Here is a 19,419-nt window from a genome sequence, read left to right on the forward strand (position 1 = left end):
GCCTGTTTTCTTCTTGCTCTGATCCTAGTTCCTGGAAATTTCTGGGAACAATGACCCACTCCGTAAAGGCTCCAGAAAGTCTCTCTTTGCTCTTTTCAACTCTGCCCCAGGGTTAGTGTACTAGTTCGTTTTCTGTTGCTGTGATAAACTTAAATAACTAAAAACAATTTTGGAAGGAAAAGGTTTATTTTGCTTACCATGTCACAGTACATTATTGAGGGAAGTCAGGGCAGGAACTCAAGTAGGGCAGGAACCTGGAAGGAATAACTGAAGCAGAGGGCATGGAGGAATTCTGCTTATTGGTTTGCCCTCCATGGTTTTCACCTTCTTTCAGGAGTTTATATTTACATTGGGGAAAGCAAACCCCAATGCTTTCTGTAACATTTTAAATACTTAAGAAGCACACATTGGCATTTTCATAGACCTAGTAGTGCATTCCTGGAAAAGCAAAGATCATCTTTAAATCCACAAAGTACTATATGTAGAGAGTATTTTCTTTTTTATGTTTTGGGGTGTGTGTGTGTTGTGTGTATGTGTGTGTATACACATGAGAATGGAATGCATGTGCATGTGTGTCTGTGTGTGTGTGTGCGTTTGCATGCACATATGAGTACAAGTGTATGTATGTGTCACTGTGCATGAAAAGGTCAGAGGAGAAGCTTGAATGCCATCTTCCATCTTGGTCATAAAGAATATTGTTCATGTTCTTTTAAGATGGGGTCCTGCTATGTAGCTGAGGGCAATTCTCCATCGTCAGCCTCTGAGTGTTGGGATAAGTGTGCATTACCATGAGCCATGGGAGTTTATCTTTATAATACCCTTTGAAGAAAGTGAATTTAGAAAACATGAAGGTGATGTTTGTGAGTTTGTCTAGGAAAACAAGAAATCTCTCATTATACCAAATGATGCAACTCCAATAAGAGATGCTCAGTAAGGTTTCTATTATTTAAAATGTCTTATAATTGCATCAGGGCTTTCCATACACATTGTCATATACTGCACATATTCTTACATCCAGTGTAAATTAGTGGTGATGAGTTCACAACGTATGAAGTACAATGGACTTGTTCTCTAAAACAGTTGGGTTTCTGGACACTACATGGCATATCTGCAAAAGACCTCAAAGGCCTGTCTCTACCAACTGCCATGTAATTTATCTTTATTTCTTCATGTGAAAAATGGGAAAAAAATAATCTCAAATCTGCCTACCTCTCAAAATTGTTCTGAGGACTGAAAGAGATATGGACATGGGGTTTGGGAGAGTGCTCAGTGGTTAAGAGCACTTCTTGCTCTTGAGGAGGACCCAAGATTAACTCCCATAACTCATATGGTGGTTCAAAATCATTCATAATTTCAGTTGGATAGGATCCAGTGGCATACTCCTGTGCATGCATCAACCCAACACGGTACACATACACATACATGTGGACAAAATGCTCACATGCATTAAGTAAGTAAGTAAGTAAATAAATAAATAAATCTAGAAAATTAAAAAGGAAAAGATATGAACATTGAGTGTGTTCTGGAGGCTACTCAGCTCCCCACAATGACCATTCAGTTCTTATAAAGGCCTCAATGGTGCTCAAAAGGTGTGCATGGTATTATGATTGCTAATGCTGTTTTATTTTTGTCATTCATATAATGATCACTATCCTCTCATTTGAAAAGGCTCACACAATTTGTCCTGAATAGCTTTTATGTCTCAAGCCTTCTTCTCATCCTGCCCTGCATTTGGCTGTTGAGCATGTGAAATGTGGTTCATGTGATAGAGGAATGAAGTTTATAATGTTGTTTAATTAACATATACTTAAACGTACAAACTACCAGGGTTTAGGTAGACACACATGAAATCCCAGTTGGATAATAAAATGTAACAGCCCCTTGCTTTTTACTTCTACTTTCGACTCATGAGACACTAAATTCCCTTAGTTCACAAATAAACACATTTAAGTATAGGCATACATTATTTTTTCATAAGTAAAATAGTTTTACAGCTTCTTTTGCATCCATACCACCATCTCCACCACCTCCTCCTGTTTCTTCGAGACCAGCTCTTTATTATGTAGTTTGGGTTGGTCTCAAACTCTCTATGAACTTCAGAGTAGCTTCAAACTTTAAAATCACAATTCTCCTGCCTCAGCCTTCTGAGTTCTGGGATTGCAGGAATGAACCACCATGCCTGGCTAGGATACTGATAATCTGACAGGTAAACTTGTGAGAAACATCCAAGCTAATTTAACAACTGTTGACAAGAAATCACCTAATGAAACATCCCCTTGAAGGATGGAAAGCTGCCACTGTCACTACAGTTTCTCTTTACAATGTGAGTATAGTTCTGTCCAGCTCTAACAGACCCTCGTTCAAAAGTGCTCCATAGATGTGATGCCTACCACTTAAAAAAAAAAAACACCTGGAATAAGCTCCTTATCACAGAAGACCTTGTATCAAAAACTCACTGTCATTAAACTTCCATTTTTTTTTCCTGTGAAGGAGACAGTACCATTAAGTCATCCTCTTCTCAGTAGATAGTACTACTCTTGATGTGTAAGTAATTAAAGAGAAGTTCTAAAGAGAAAAAGTAAAGCCTACACTCACTTTCATGACTGAGCATGGGGCCTGCACAATAGTCAGATGGTGTTTGCGTGCCATCAGCAAGACATATGCCTCTCATGGCTCACAAGGCTCTGAAGAAATTGCTCTTTCTCTGGCTCCACACTTTACCTGTCACTTCAATCCTTCAGCCTCCCCGGCCTTTCAAAGAATTCTGATCCTTGAATACACTCTCCTCTATCATCAGGGTATTCCTTGCATTCCTGCTCCACCTGCAGTGGACCCCTCCCCAGATTCAGCTCAAAGAGGCTTTTTTAACCGTATTTTCTACATTAGGCCCCTAACTCCACTGATTCTCAGTCATATTACTTTAACTCTTAGGATGGAATTTACCTTCCTGAAATAAACATGCTCATTTGTTCATAAAGGAATGCCACCTCCATGAGAAGAGGAACGATGTCTGTCCTTTTCAATACTATGTTACCTTCTGCAGCTTTGAAAATCCTTCAACTCTAAGGATACTTTTGGCTAAGAGTAACGGAAGTGACGTAATAGACTAGAGATATAATTTAGTTGGTACGGTACTTGTCTCACATGCACAAAGCCCTAGCTGTGATTCCCAGCACCGCACTTACGAGGTGTGAGTTCAAGGCAAAATTTAGCAACATGGAGAGAGTCAAGGCAGACTGGCTGAGAGACACTGATTGACTCAAGGATTAATTTTCCTTCCATGAAAAGAAATTGAGAGCTAAATAGTATGACAGTTGAACTGATAGCTCAATGCTGTTGAATTCTGGTTTGGCTTCTTTGAAGTTGTTTTGGTCTTCCTTCTTGCAATACAGCTGCCCTGGGTTGACTCTTCACACACAAAAACAGATCACTCTTGAGAAAAATGAAGGATAGAGGTCTCACTCTACATATGTATGTATGTATGTATGTATGCATGTATGCATGTGTGTGTGTATGTATATATGTATTTTATGTGTGTATGTATGTATATGTGTATTTTATAAGATTATTACTCCAGGCCAAACTATTGCCATCTTCAGGAGTCCAGCAGGACCTGCTCTCTAAAGATCATCAAAGCTGGGCTTACAGAGTGTTGACTCTTGGAAGGAGGGTCCAAGGCCCTCACTGAAGTATCCAGCTGCCCCCCAACCAGTTTTATGCAGGTCTATCTGAATTGTATATAGCATCAGGGACTCTGGGAGGGAATTGAGGATATAAGTAGGGAAGTATAGGGAAGGATACAGAAGGAGGATCCATCTATGTCACTGTCCTGGGGGAAGCTATTGTCCCTGCTGGGTGCAGGCCTTTCAAGGTGCTTACTTTCAGCTCACCCACACTATTGCCAGTAACATCTCATCTGTTGCTCTATAATTCTAAACAACATTTCAGTTCCCTAGGTAAGTTTTCTTGGAACTGTACCTTTGATTGTCAATTGAGATCTTAGCAAGAGGGGTAGACATTGTTTACATCTTACTCAGGGAGGAATTTTAGCAATGGTGTTTTGCCTGAATGTTGTCCTGGTGACTGAAGAATTTAGAAGCATAAGATGGAGTCCAAGATGGTGGCGACCAGTGCACACCATTTCTGAGGGGCACAGGATCTAGAACTCCAAAATTGGTGAGAGGAGGGACAGCTGAAGCCAGAACATCCACATTGAGGCTTCTGGGTGAGAGGGGACAACCTGTGAACTGGTACAGTTTGGATCCAGGTTACCTGTAGACTTCTGCTGGGACTGAGAGTGGTGAATATTCAACTCCCCTGCATTTCACCTTGCTCTAAGCACAGACCTCCCTGCTTGGCAGAGGTGGCAATATTTGCCCCAAGCACAAGCAGGAGCCTCCATACTCGATAACTGAGATGGTAGAGGAGGCTACCTCAAGTACAGGTCTCTCTGCCCAGCAGAAAAAGTGGACATCACTGAGCTGACTGGAATCTCCTACAATCTCATTTGCCGCTGTGCGCCCAAATCTGAGGGTAGACAACAGGGAAAGCCCTGTGCTTTCCAATTAGGCCAGCAAAAGAGTGCACCCTCACATGAGTGTGTGCAGAGCCCCAGATCCAGGGTCCCTCAACCCAAGCAGCCAGACATCAGATTTCTTCAACCCACACCAACACTGTTGGCAGCATAGAGATCCTTGGGACAGCATTCTCAACACTGAAGTCTCTGATCTGTGAGTCTACCAGTGGAGTCCAGACAAAAAATTCCTGGAGCACATACAGATCTGCAAACCAGGAGGACAGTACCACGGGCCTGTAGGCCACTGAGGTATTCAGGGCACCTGCGCATGCACATAGTGCCCCTGAACAGTGCCAGTACCCCCTCCTGTGTTTAACCTCCACCCTTTCAGGCATCTACACAATCTAGCACCCTGTCCTTGAAGGCACACTTTCACCCACACACCCGAGCTTACACACATGCACCTGCAACCTTCTCCCTTAGCTACAGCTGAAACACAAACACTCTCGAACCAGTGGACCTCTCTCATCCTCCTGAAGAAAACTCAAGACACCAGAGACAGACGGACCCAGTCTGAAGTACAGACTCCAGGAACAAACAGAGACAGTTCCAGATAAACAGATGGCTAGAGGATGGCATAAGAACACATCCAACAAAAATCAGGACATCATAGCTCCCCAGCAACCACAAAAATCAATTGATATGCTAATTCAATGGAAACACAGGAAAATTATCTCAAATCCATGCTTATCCAGTTATTAGAGGCACATAAAGAGGAAACAAGCAAAGCTCTCAAAGAAATTCAGGCAAATACAGCCAAACAAGTAGAGGCACATGTAGAGGCACAATTAGTGGCATATAGAGAGGAAACAAATAAAAAATAGAGGCCATCATGGAAAGACAGGAATCCACATTCGAACAGATGAAGGAAATGGTGAAAGACATGAAAACAATGAGAATCAATAAAGAAACACAGACAGAGAAAACTTTGGAGCTGGAGAGCTTAGAGAAAAGATCAAGAAAGACAAAGTTAAGCATCACCAACAGAATACAAGAGATGGAAGAGAGAATCTCAGGCACTGAAGATACAATTGCAGAAAGTGATACATCTCTCAAAGTAAAAGTAAAATTAGAAAAGTTCCAATCACAAAATATCCAAGAAATCAAGGATGCTATGAAAAGACAAAATCTAAGAATAATAGGAATTGATAAAAAAGAAGACTCCAGGCTCCAAGGTCCAGAAAATATTTTCAAGAAAGTCATAGAAGAAAATTTTCCCAAACTTAAAGAAAGAGATGTCCATAAACATGCAAGAGGCCTACAGAACACCAAATAGGCTAGACCAGAAAAGAAACTCATGTTACATAATAGTCAAAACGCTAAATTTATAGAATAAAGAAAAAACACTAAAAGGAACAAGGAAAAAAAAAAAAGGCCAAGTAACATATAAAAGTAGACCTATCAGACTCACACCAGACTTCTCAACAGAAACAATGAAAGCCAGAAGGGCCTGGCAGATGTCATGCAGACTCTAAGAGAGCACAGATGCCAACCCAGACAACTATACCCAGCAAAGCTTTCAATCAAGATAGATGGAGAAAACAAAATATTTCATGACAAAATTAAACTTAAACAATATCCACACAGCAACCCAGCCCTACAGAAGATACTAGAAGGAAAATTGCAAGTAAACGAAATCAATTACACCCAAGAAAACACAGGATATAAATTCACAATAAAAAATAAAAATAAAAGAAAACAAGCATAGAAACACAGTAGCACCACCAACTCCACAATAAAAGGAAATAGCATTCATTGGTAACTGTTAACTATCATCATCAATGGACTCAACTCTCCAATAAAAAGACACAGACTAACATAATGGTTATGGAAACAGAATCCAACATTCTGCTGCATCCAAGAAACATACCTCTGCAACAAAGATAAACACTACCTTAGAGTAAAGGGCTGAAAAATGTTTTTTTCAAGCAAATGGACACGGAAAACAAGTTGGAGTAGCTATCCTAATATCCTAATATCTAATAAAGTAGACTTTCACCTTAAATAAATGTAAAAAGAAGATGAGGGGCACTTCATTCTTATCAAAGGAAAAATACACCAGGAGGACATCACAATCCTGAACATCTATGCCCCAAATACAAGAGCACCTACATTTGTAAATGAAACATTATTAGTGCTTAAATCACACATTGATTCTAAAACCTTAATAGTGGGAGACTTCAACATTCCACTCTCACCAAGGGACAGATCATCTAGACAGAAGCTAAATATAGAAATAAATACAGAAGTCCTAAATACAGAAGCTAAATACAGAGGTTCTAAATCAAATGCACAGAATAGATATCTACAAAACTTTTCACCCCAACTCAAAAGAGTATGCCTTCTTTTCAACAACTCATAGTACCTTCTCAAAAATTGACACAACGCAAGCCTCAACAGATACAAGAAGTTCGAAATAATCCCTTGTATCCTATCTGATCACAATGTCCGAAAACTAGACCTCAACAACAAAAATAACAAAAACCTACATACACATGGAAACTAAACAACTCTCTACTCACTGACAGCTTGGTCAGGAAAAAAGTGAAAAAAGAAATTAGAAACTTCCTAAAATTCAATGAAAATGAAGGCACAACTTACCCAAACTTATGCAACACAGTGAAAGCAATACTAAGAAGAAAGTTCAATTAACTAAGTGCCTCCAGAAAGAAGTTTGAGATATCTCATACAAACAGCTTAATGGCACACTTAAAAGCCCAAGGGGGAAAAAAAAAGCAGACACACTGAAGGGGAGTAGAGGATTGGAAATAATCAAACTCAGAGCTGAAATCAATAAATCAGAAACACAGAAAACAATTCAAAGTATCAATGAGACCAAGAGCTGGTTCTTTGAGAAAAATCAACAAGATAGATAAACCCTTAGTCAAACTAACTAAAAGGCAGAGAGAAACTATCCAAATCAGCAAAATCAGAAACAAAAAGGGGGACATAATGACAGAAACTGAGGAAATCCAAACAATCCTTAGTTCTTATTATAAAAGCCTATATGCCACAAAATTTGAAAATCTAAAAGAAATGGACAATTTTCTTAATAGATGCTGTTTACCAAAATTAAATCAAGAAGAGATAAATAGATAGAATAGCCCTATATTCCCTCCCCCCCCCCAAGGAAATAAAAGCAGTCATCAAAAGTCTCCCTTCCAAAAAAACCCCAGGGCCAGATGGTTTCAGCACAGAATTCTACCAGACCTTCAAAGAAGAGCTAACTTCATTTCTCTTCAAACTATTCCACAAAATAGAATCAGAAGGAACATTACCAAACTCATTCTATGAAGCCCCAGTCACATTGCTACTTAAATCACACAAAGACCCAACAAAAAAAGAAAACTTCAGACCCTTCTCTCTTATGAACATTGATGTAAAAATACTCAATAAAATACCCTCAAAGCGGGTTCTTACACATAAAAGATATCAGCCACCATGACCAAGTAAGCTTCATCCCAGGCATGCAGGAGTGGTTCAATATATGAAAAACCATCAAAGTAATCCGCCATACAAACAAACTAAAGGAGGAAAAAAAAAAAAAAAAACATGATCATTTTCTTAGATGCCAGGAAAGCGTTTGACAAAATCCAATACCCATTCATGTAAAAAGCTCTGCCCTGCAGCAGACGCAGAGACTTATGGCCAACTGTTGGGCAGTGTGCATGGAATCTTATGTAAGAAGTGGGAAATAGTAAGATCTGGAGAGGACAAGAGCCCCACAAGAGAGCAACAGAACCAGAAAATTTGAATACAGGGGTCTTCCCAGAGACTCATACCCCAACCAAGTACCAGGCATGGAGATAACCTAGAACCCCTGCACAAATGTAGCCCATGGCAGTTTAGTGTCCAAGTGGGTTACATAGTAATGGGAAGAGGGACTGCCTCTGACATAATCTGATTGGTCTACTCTTTGATCACCTCCCCCTGAGGGGGGGCCTTACCAGGCCACAGAAGATGACAATGCAGCCACTCCTGATGTGATCTGATAGATTAAGATCAGAAGGAAGGAGAGGAGGACCCCCTTATCAGTGGACTTGGGGAGGGGCATACATGAAGAAGGGGGAGGGGAGGGTGGGGCCAGGAGGGGAGGAGGGAGGAGCTTATGGGGGAATACAAAGTAAATAAAGTGTAATTAATAAAATAAAATAAAAAGTCTTGGAGAGATCAGGGATACAAGACACATACCTAAACATAGTAAAGACAATGTACAGCAAGCTTATAGCCAACATCAAACTAAACGGAGAGAAACTTAAATCAATCCCAATGAAATCAGGAACAAGACAAGGCTGCCCACTCTCTCCTTATCTCTTCAACATAGTACCTGAATTCCTAGGTAGAGCAATAAGACAACTAAAGGAGATCAAGGAGATACAAATCAGAAAAGAAGAAGTCAAAGTATCATTATTTGCCAATGATAGGATAGTATACACTAGGGACCCCAAAAATTCAACCAGAGAACTCTTTCAGCTGAAAAACACCAAATTCAACCAGAGAACTCTTTCAGCTGAAAAACACCTTCAGCAAAGTGGCTGGATACAAAATTAACTAAAAAAAAAAAAAAAAAAACAAAACAAAAAAAAACAAAAAATCAGAAGCCCTCCTGTATACCAAAGACAAAAGGGCTGACAAAGAACTTATGGAAACTACACCCTTCACAATAACCACTAATAACATAAAGTTCCTTGGTGTGACTCTAACCAAACAAGTGAATGACCTGTGAAAAAAGTCACTGAAGTCTCTGAAGAAAGAAATCAAAGAAGATATCAGAAGATGGAAAGATATCCCTTGTTCATAAATCCATAGGATTAACATAGTGAAAATGGCCATCCTGCGAAAAGCAATCTACAGATTCAATGAAATTCCCATTAAAATACCAACACAATTTTTTACAGACCTTTAAAGAACCATTCTAAATTTCATATGGAAAAACAAAACCCCCAAATTTGCTAAATCAGTCCTGTACAACAACAGATCGTTTAGAGGTAGCTCCATCCCCAATCTCAGGCTGTACTATAGAGATAAATAAAATAAAAATAAATATAAATAAAATAAAAATTGCATGGTACTAGCACAGAAACAGAATGGTGGATCAATGGAATTGAATAGAAGATCCCGAAATAAATCCACACACCTATGGACACTTCATTTTTAATAAAGAAGCTAAAACCATATAATTGGAAAAAAAGACTATCTTCAACAAATGGTGCTGGTCTAACTGGATGTCTACATGTAGAAAAGTGTAAATAGATCCATACTCATCACCCTGCACAACACTAAAGTCCAAGTGGACCAAAGACCTTAATTCAAAACCAGACACACTAAATCTATTAGAAGAAAAAGTGGTGAAAATCCTAGAACTCGTTGGCATAGGGGATAACTTCTTGAACAGAACACCAACAGCACAGGCTCTAAGATTAACAACCAGTAAACGGGTCCTCATGAAACAGAAATCTGTTAAGCAAAAGACACTGTTGTCAGAACAAAACGACAGCCTACAGACTGGGAAAGGATCTTCACCAACTCTACATCTGACAGAGGACTAATATCCAGTATGTATAAAGAACTCAAGAAGTTAAACAGCAACTAATCAAGTAATCCAACTAAAAATGGGGAACAGATCTAAACAGAGAATTCTCAGTAAAGGAATATCAATTGGCTGAGAAACACTTAAAGAAATGCTCAATGTCTTTAGTCATCAGGGAAATGAAAATCAAACCACACTGAGATTTCACATTATACCCATCAGAATGGCTAAGATGAAAAACTCAAGTGACAACACATGCTGAAGAGGATGTGGAGAAAGGGGAACCCTCCTCCACTGCTGGTGAGAATGTAAACTTGTACAGCCACTTTGTATATCAATCTGGCGCTTTCTCATACATTTAGGAATAGTGCTCCCTCAAGATCCAGTTATACCACTCTTAGGCATATATTAAAATATATGTTCAAGTATACAACAAGGACACTTACTCAACCATGTTTGTAGCAGCTCTATTCGTAATAGCCAGAACCTGGAAATAACCCAGATGTCCCTCATTTGAGGAACGGAAAGATATTGTGGTACATGTACACAATGAAATACTGTGGTACATGTACACAGTGAAATACTACTCAGCAAATAAAAACAAGGAAATCATGAAATTTGCAGACAATGGTGAGAACTAGAAAAGAACATCCTGAGTGAGGTATCCTAAAAGCAGAAAGACACACATGGTATATACTAAATTATAAGTGGATATTAGACATATAATATAGGATAATCATTCTAAAATCTTTACACCTAAAGAAGCTAATCAAGAAGGAGGACCCTGGGTTATCAATCCTTGCTCATTAAGACAAAAGGGACAAACATTGGAAGAGGAAAAAAAGGGAACAGGATAGGAGTGTATCAAAGGGGACCTCTGAAAGACAACCCAGCAGGGTATCAAAGCAGATACTGAGAGTCATAGCCAAACTTTGGTAGAGTGTAGGGAGTCTTATGAAAAAGGTGCAGACAGTAAGACCTTGAGGGGATAAGAGTTCCACAAGGAGAGCATCAGAACCAACAAATCTTTTCTGAGAGTTTTCTGAGGGGTCTTTTCTGAGACTGATACTCCAACCAAAACCATGCATGGAAACAACATAGAACCCCTCCACAAATGTAGCCCATGGCAGCTCAGTAATGGGAACAGGGACTGTCTCTGGCATGAACTCAGTGGCTGGCTCTTTGATCACCTCCCACCGATGGGCGAGCAGCCTTACCAGGCCACAGAGGAAGACAATGCTGGCAGTCCTTTTTTTTTTCTATTTTTAAATTTTTTTTTTTAATATTAGTTACAGTTTATTAACTTTGTATCCCAGCTGTAGCCCACTTGCTCATTCCCTCCCAATCCCATCCTCCCTGCCTCATTGCCTTCCTGCTTCTTTCCAAGTCGAAAGATAGGGGAGGTCTCCTACCCTTCCTTCTGACCCTAGCTTGTCAGGTGTCTTTAGGACTGGCTGCAATGTCTTCCTCTGTGGCCTAGCAAGGCTGCTCCTCCCTTGGGGGGGGTGTCAAAGAGCCAGCCATTGAGTTCATGTCAGAAATAGTCCCTGTTCCCCTCACTGAGCCACCATGGGCTACATCTGAGCAGGGGTTCTATGTTATATCCATACATGGTCCTTGGTTGGAGATACAGATGAGACTTGATAGGCCAGGGTCAGAGCGAAGGGGTGGAGGACCACTCATATAAGTGGATTTGTGGAGAGTCATGGGATGAGATGAGGGCAGGAAGGTGAGATTGTGTGGGGATGAGGGAGGGAGCTATACTGGGATACAAAGTGAATAAATTGTAATTAATAAAAAATAAATAAATTAAAAAAAATAGAAGTTAGAAGCACAGGATTGATCCCTTGGAACTGAAGTTAAGAGTTGTTGTGAGCCACAGTACAGGTGCTAGAAATAGAATTAGAAATGGCCTCTGCTATTGTAACAAGTACTCTTGATTGTTAAGCCATCTCTCTGTCTCTAGAGGGGACTGGACTCTAAGATCTGAGAATTGAACCTATGGGTTAAGAAATGAACTCCCAGCAGGGCTCAATGGTGCATGCCTGTAATCCTAGCACTGTGAGAGGCAGAGGTGGGCAGATCTCTGTGAGTTTGAGGCCAGCCTGGTCTATAAAGCAAGGCTAAGGCAGCCCAGGCTACACAGAGTTACCTTGTCTCAAGAAACCAAAAAGAAAAACCAAAACAAAGCAAAAACAAAGAAATGAATACCCTGTTCCTGCAGCCCTCTCAGTGTACTGTCTTACAGCCCTAAACTTAGTAGGAATCTAAGCTTTCCTACTAGTAAAGTAGATAGGTTAGCATGGGTTATGATTCTAAGCTATTCTACTAGTAAATGAGAGAGGTTAGCATGGGTTAGGATTCAGCAATTAGGATTCATCAGGACCTAGAGCAGTACCTCTCTTTCCTCAATCCTGTGCTTCTGTCTTGTACCTGAAGCAATGAATCTGGGGTTAGCAAGAAAGGAAAAAAAATGCTAGAGTATTGTGGAGTTTGCCAACTAGGAGTCAGACACACAGACACTCACCGTTCATAAAAAACATGGCTTGAATTTCTGCTGATCCACCTACAGGTAAGTTTCCACATCTCTCTCTATCTCTCATACACACACACACCCCAAGGTCAACATGTGACAATGCCTGTCCCTTTAGAGAACTTCTAGGTCCCAGCTCTTGAAAGAACCCTCCATTTGTTCTTTATCAGGACCAATATGGTGGCTGAATGGGCTTGCTGCTAAGAGACTTGGTCTTTTCTGGGTTCCTGGAGTCCATTCCCATGCCCCTGTTTTCATAACAAAGTCCTTGTGTAGGTGAGACTGTTTGTTCTTTGAAGTCCAGAGAAGTGTGGAAAGTGACATAGGGGCACTGATGGGGAAACCTGTCAGATGGGCAGATTGGATCCCTGGTGATGGGCCATTTTCAAACTATAAAAGAGAACGAAGTAGTGCTTTTTATTTCAGAGTAGAAGTTTGGCAGAGTCACTAGCACTCCAAGATTCTTCCTGTTTTTGTCTTAAGCGTGCATGCTTCACACCTAGTCGGAAGCCGTACTTTGATTCTTGGAAAAACAATTTCTTGGAAGCTGGAGAAGCTAAGGAAAGGACGAGATGGTTGCACGGCACACCTAAAAGCTACAAGATTGATAGGTCTTCCTAAGCCAAGGGCATAGCCTTCCCAGTGCCACCTACTCCTTGTGGAGTCACACAGAACTACATAATGCATCACAGGCTCTGGGGGCCCTCACCACCCAGCTCTCACTGCCTGGGTAAGAAGCACACTTCCAGAAACCTTTGCCTTCCTTGGGGTTGCCCTGTGAGGTGAATGCCCCTCTAGGAAATGAAGTGGGTTGGGTGCGGGACCCAGGCAAGTCTTTCCTGCAGCAAATCTGCTCTTCTTTCCTTTGACATAGGCGAGACGTAACTAGGCTTAAGGACACAATAGGCTGCAACGAGCTCCATGTTGTTTCCCAGCCTCAAGCCGCCTGGGACCCAGGGACTTGCCGGGTGGGGGCATGTGAGACTTCCCTCAGCTCTTTCACTGGTCTTGTAGTCTTTAGGGAGGCAGAGGAGCCTTGGGGCACCATACACCCTACTCTAGGGGACATTTCATCACTTACCTCTCACCCGCTCCCGCCCGCCCCAAACACTCAAGAAAGAAGCAGCCACATCTAGCCTACCGGATGCGGCTGCACCAGCAACAGCAGCTGCGGGCGGAGCCCGGGTGCTTGCCACTTGCCCCCTTCACCCGCGTGACCCTCGTCCCCACCTCTAGTACTCCCTCCTCCTCTAGGAGACACACCCTCCTTAGGCTCTGGGCTACTCGGGCCAGAGCCCCGGAGGAAAGGGGCCAGCGGCCACCGCCCGGCAGGACTCAGAGCTTGCAAAAGCTAGGGGGAAAAGGAGGGAAAGAGGGCGGAGCAGAGGGCGGGAGGAGGAGCCGCTGGAGCTGGGCGCGGGGCGGGCGAGCTGAGATGTGGCTGGCCTGCCGGCGTGTAAACACAGGCAGCAGAAGCGGCTACGGCCGCCCGGGCCCGGGGCACTGAGAGCGCTTGCCGAGACCTGCCCGCCTCCACTGCTATGGCCGAAGTGCGCAAATTCACCAAGCGGCTGAGCAAGCCGGGCACAGCAGCCGAACTCCGCCAGAGCGTGTCGGAGGCCGTGCGGGGATCCGTGGTGCTGGTAAGTGGCCGAGCGATGGGGAGTCCCGGGGTTGGGGGAGGCACACGCTCTTGCTGGGAGCGGCGCGGTGGCTTCCCGCGTGTGCGCTGGGGACTGCAAGCAGGATGGGCGCCGCGGCAGCCGCCCGATGCGTTATGAGCTCTTTCTCTCTGTTCTAGTTAAGTTTTCGCTCTGGCGACCGGCTCCCTGTGGTAGGAGTCCCCGGAGCCAGGGCATAGAGCTTTGGCGGCTCCACCGGCTAGCGCAGGATTGGAAGCTGGAGGGCGAAGCGGGTCTCACACAGCTTCGGAAGGAGCGTGGGTCCCCGCCCTGGCGGGGTAGCTGATTGCAGCAGAGCGCACCTCCTGCTCCCGGGACCCCGCACAAAAGAGCCGGAGATGAGGGCACGAGGAGATCTGGATCCCCCATGGGAGGGCACCTGAGGCAGCCTAGGCGGAAGGATGCGAAGAGCCCTTTGCACACACACTCTCAAGCGCGGATACACCTCTAGTACACACTCACACAGCACACACACACACACACACACACACACACACAAAGCCCAGGGCGCCCCAAGCTCTGGCTGGTGGTGTGGACAGAGGAAGCACAACGACTTCCTCCTGCTACTGGGGAGAGGGAGGGCCATGGTTGGTGTTGAGGGGTACTGCCACTAAGACAGAGGGAGGGGATTGGAAACAACGCGGGTCTACGCCTGGGTGGGCTTTGAGTTGGTTGCCTGTAGGAGAGGATGGCCTCTGAGACTCGCTAGCGCTCAGAGGCAAGAGGATGGGGGAAAGACGGGTGTTACTGTCTAAGGATGGAGAACCTAGAACCAGACGCCTACCGCAGAGAATTGGAGGTGTTTTGGTGGAGGGCAGAGATGGGGGATGGGGATTGGAGAACTATCTGAGGCCCCACTGGGAACCCTCCCAGCGCACCCTCATCAGCCCTGTTCAGATTGCCTAAATCTGGAGGAAAGCCATGGATGGTAAGGGGCACTTGCTCCTTTGCTTTTAAAGACCCCCATTACCTTTTTCTTTTTTTGGGGGGGTACTTGGGACCAAACCTTAAATAAGCAGCAGCGGGACTGATTCATTATCATGCGGCTTGTTACTCTGTTTTGCGGGAGATTTGCTGGCTTTTGTCTCTTTCCACTCCTATATTATTTTGTGTCATTTGCTGTTTTTTAAATCTCACCACTTAAGTGAGGGCTTTTTGTTAGCATAACTTATCCTGGGAAGGGAACCTTGCAGCTTTTTCTTGTAATTTTTATGTTGATATTGTAGAATTAGGAATAAAACCAACATTAAAGCGAGGCAAGGGGCCTGATCCTAAGAGTGGGGAAAGTTGACATTAGTGGGAATTCTGGAAGAGAATCAAAGGGAAAATATGTACCTTGGAGATAAAAATCAGATTTCTAATAGCTGCAACTGTGCAAAGCCAAGTGACTTAAAAGAAATCTCTTTATCGTGACTGGACCCTTGAAGTTTAATCCTGCTGTTTGGTGAGGCTAAACCCAGACCTTTAATGTTATTTTAATGGATTTGGCTTATTGTATATTTCACTCGGATTTTGAAGTGAGAACCTGCTGAGGTCAGATCAGAACCTCAGTTGTCACCACAGCCATTTAAGAGAGCACCACAAGCTGTGTGCAAGGCATTTATACTGGGCTCTCTTCTAACGTGGTTATTAGCAAGAGATCTAGACAGCCTAGCACAAGGATTGCTTTTCTAAAATCATAAAGAAAGAAAGACTTCCCTGAACAGGGGTGGTTGGCCACCCACCACACAGCATGTGAAGGGAAAGGGAAGATGGACAGATAGTATCAAGAAAAGAAATGGGACACAAGCAACCTCTGCTGGGATTTGACCAGCATCTGACCTGCCTCAGTACAAAGTTAACATTCTTTCTGAGGTTTTAGGCTTTAAAAAAGATCAGTTTTGAGACAGGGTCTCAGTCTGCAGCCAAGGCTGGCCTGGTAGTCCTTCTGCTCAGCTTACTGAGTACTAGGATTACAGACATGTGCCACCAACATTTGTGTGTGTGTGTGCAGCACAGGTGCAGTGGCTTCTTCCTAACTGTCCATTCTTGACAAAGCTGGGGAAAAAAAATCTATTAACAAAGACTGTTCTTGGAGCTACAGCCAGTAGCCAGGGTTTCCTGCTCAGTGGATCTCACTTAGGATCAAGACTTCTAATTTTTAGTTTTTATAGCAGGAGATGTAGAGGAGTTCAGTCTACTCATTTCTATAGTACTTGATCTGTATTAAGACTTGGGGAGTTGAGTGGGAAATTTCTAATGATCTAAATCAATCTATTAAGCCCTTACTCTATACAAGGCATGGTATTAGATGCTTTATGATTGTAAAGGAATGAAGACGTTTTCTTCATTTATTTTCATTAGTTCCAGTCGTGTGTGTGTGTGTGTGTGTGTGTGTGTGTAAGATACTAATCAATCTTAGGATTGTCCTAGGGTCTTCAATAATGGTTTTTGTCAGTTAAGAAATGAATAGCTTTAAATAGTATGTTCACCCTCAAGTATTCCTTCCTTTCCTTTCCTGTTTTGTTTTTGTTCTTTCTTTGTCTTTTTCTCTTTTTCTCTCTTTCTCTTTCCCTCTTTCTTTTCTTTTCTTTTCTTTTTTTTTTTCTTTCTTTTGTTTCTGTGTAGACCTGTTAATCAGAGTTAGGAAAGCCAAGAGTGACTGGAAAGCAAAACAACCACGCTGCAGCTGCTGTCAAATTCTGGTTCAGTTCTGAGGTAAACCCTAAGTGTTTATTGAGGGACAGCTGAGGTGGGATTTACACTTGCTGCCATAAACCCAAGATAGTAATCGAGTTTCAGCATAAGTTGGAGTCATTAGCACAGCAGGCCACGATGTTTCTACCATGTAATTCTGACAGAACTTGGAAACCCAACCAAGCTGAATAAATATACCTATTTCCTGTTTAGTTTTTTTCTTTTTCTTTTTTACAGTTACACCCTTGTTGGCATGTGCATAACATCATTCAAAAAACTTCCGAAGACTTGGGGCTTGGCTATATATAGCATGTCATTATTAGTACTTCCATGAATCTATTCACTATGTAATGAAACAGGCAGAGAAAAAGGGGCTGATTCATGGCTGCATGTTCCTGTGAGTTCAGAATTTTTATGAAGGTCAATTTTAAACTAGGGAAAGGGATAATTATTGAATCACTATTGACCAGGATTTCTCAAGAGAGGCTTGGGGAGCGGCACAATTACCCACCAGCGAGCACTGGAGCTAATGGAAAATGTTCACATACATGCAGGTTTCAAGTATAGTGTTCTAATTGTATTTTTGTTATGCTTCAGGTTATATAGTCCTTGATACCTGGAGGGGACCAAAGATATTTGAGAATCCTACTGTGTTTAAATAGTGCTTGCTGCTTATGATCAAGAAAAAAAGTTAGATATTACCAGTCGTAACCCATTGAGGCAAGGTAATTTGGTCAGGTCCTTTTGGCTGGCATGGAGGGATTTCACATGAGAGTAGCTCTCCAGAATTAAGAAAGGCTGACAAGGGTCAGCAGCTGTTCACTTCCTCCACCAGCTGCTCAGAACTACCTTTGAGCAGAATGTTTGTCATGCTTGCCTTTAGGCTAGCGCTGAAAAACTCAGCAGCTTCTCTGTTCCCTCTTCCCGGGGGGTTGTGGAAAGTACTTAATATAGGACAGAGCCCACTGCTTCATTTGGAAGGAGGTGACAGCTTCCACTGCAGAATAAAGTCAATTTCAACTTGGGCATTCTTCAGTCCCTCCAATGCTGGGGACAAAACAAGTGGTCCTGCAATATGCTAAGTGTTACTGGCTACAGGCCTACCCCAACTTGGCTGTGTTTGTTTACTTGTTTATCAAGCCTCATGAATGCCAGGCTTTTATAGCTGGCTTCAATTTTGACTTCTTGAACATGGTTTTTGAGTTCACAGTCTTAGGTTGGCTCTTACTGAGTTGAGAGGGACAAAGGTTAGCCACAGGCACCTGAGCATAAAAATCCCTTTTTATTATTCCTTTTGGTAGTTTCTATTAGTTAGAAAAGCTCGGGGTGACCCACTCCTCTAAGGTTTGTCCAAAAGACCAATTCAGTTTGCTATAAAACCAGAGAGACCATCTCACTGAGCCTTCACGGAAGCAGAAGTAGAATCCCCCCTCCTTTTTTGGTGCATGTGTGTGTGCCAGTGTCCTCATCTATGTGCACTCATGCACATATCAGAGAACACTGGTGCCCTGTTCTATTGCTTGCTACTTAATTTCGTTGAATCAAGGTCTCTTGCTGACTGGAAGTAACCATTCTTTGACAAGACTGATCTATTCTCCTGTTTCTGTGCCTCATTTATTTCCACTATGCCCACAGCCACACTTGGATTTTTAACATGATTGTTGGGAATCTAAACTCGGGTACTCATAAGCATACAGCAAGCACTCTTTTTTTGTTTTGTTTTGTTTTTCGAGACAGGGTTTCTCTGTGTAACCTTGGCTGGCCTTGACTCACTCTGTAGACCAGGCTGGCCTCGAACTCACAAAGATCTGCCTACCTCTGCCTCCCTGTGTTCTGGGATTACAGGCGTGTACCACCATGCCCTGCTACAGCAAGCACTGTTACACACTTAGCTATCTCCTCAGTCCTACAATCTTTTTTCTAAGTATAACATGTTAAATCCATTCTATGGATTGTGACTTTCCCTATCCTGATCATCAGTGATCTTTCTTTAACCTTCTATTGCTGTACCACTTAAAAATACATACTCTTTGATTCTTTATAGTTCTTAGTTTAAAATTTTTTATTTGTGTGTGTGTGTGTGTGTGTGTGTGTGTGTGCATACACGCATATAGGCATTTGCATCACTGTGCCCGTGTAGAGGTGTGAGGACAATTTTTAGGAGTTGGTTCTCTTCTGCTTTGTGAAGGCAGGACCTCTCTTGTTTCTGCTGAGCTGCATACTCCAAGCTAGTTGGCTTAGAAGCTCCTAGGCAATTCTTTTATCAGCCTCCTATCTCTCAGTAAGGATGCTGGGATGATAGGAAAGGGATACTGCACCTGGCTTTTTATGTGTGTTTTAGGGATTGGACTCAGGTCCTCAGGCTTGCTCTGCTAGCACTTTTCACCTGCTGAGCTACCTTCCTGGCCCAATAGTTTCTAGT

At 42.7% G+C, this 19,419-nt stretch overlaps 1 protein-coding gene across 4 annotated transcripts in view; it reads left to right on the plus strand.

Moving 5' to 3' along the window:
- Positions 1-13,954: 13,954 nt before the first annotated feature.
- Positions 13,955-19,419, plus strand: part of Dock11 (dedicator of cytokinesis 11) — a 198,944-nt gene continuing 193,479 nt past the window's right edge. For 3 of the 4 annotated variants that reach the window (XM_060375411.1, XM_060375407.1, XM_060375408.1), the window contains exon 1: positions 13,955-14,282. In XM_060375411.1, coding sequence (XP_060231394.1) covers positions 14,181-14,282 — 102 coding nt within the window. In that variant the 5' untranslated portion in view covers positions 13,955-14,180. The remainder of the gene's footprint in view (positions 14,283-19,419) is intronic. The other variant, XM_060375410.1, reaches the window with a different exon arrangement.

This window comes from Meriones unguiculatus, chromosome X (assembly GCF_030254825.1).
Source record: "Meriones unguiculatus strain TT.TT164.6M chromosome X, Bangor_MerUng_6.1, whole genome shotgun sequence".
NCBI classification, from domain to species: Eukaryota; Metazoa; Chordata; class Mammalia; order Rodentia; family Muridae; genus Meriones; species Meriones unguiculatus.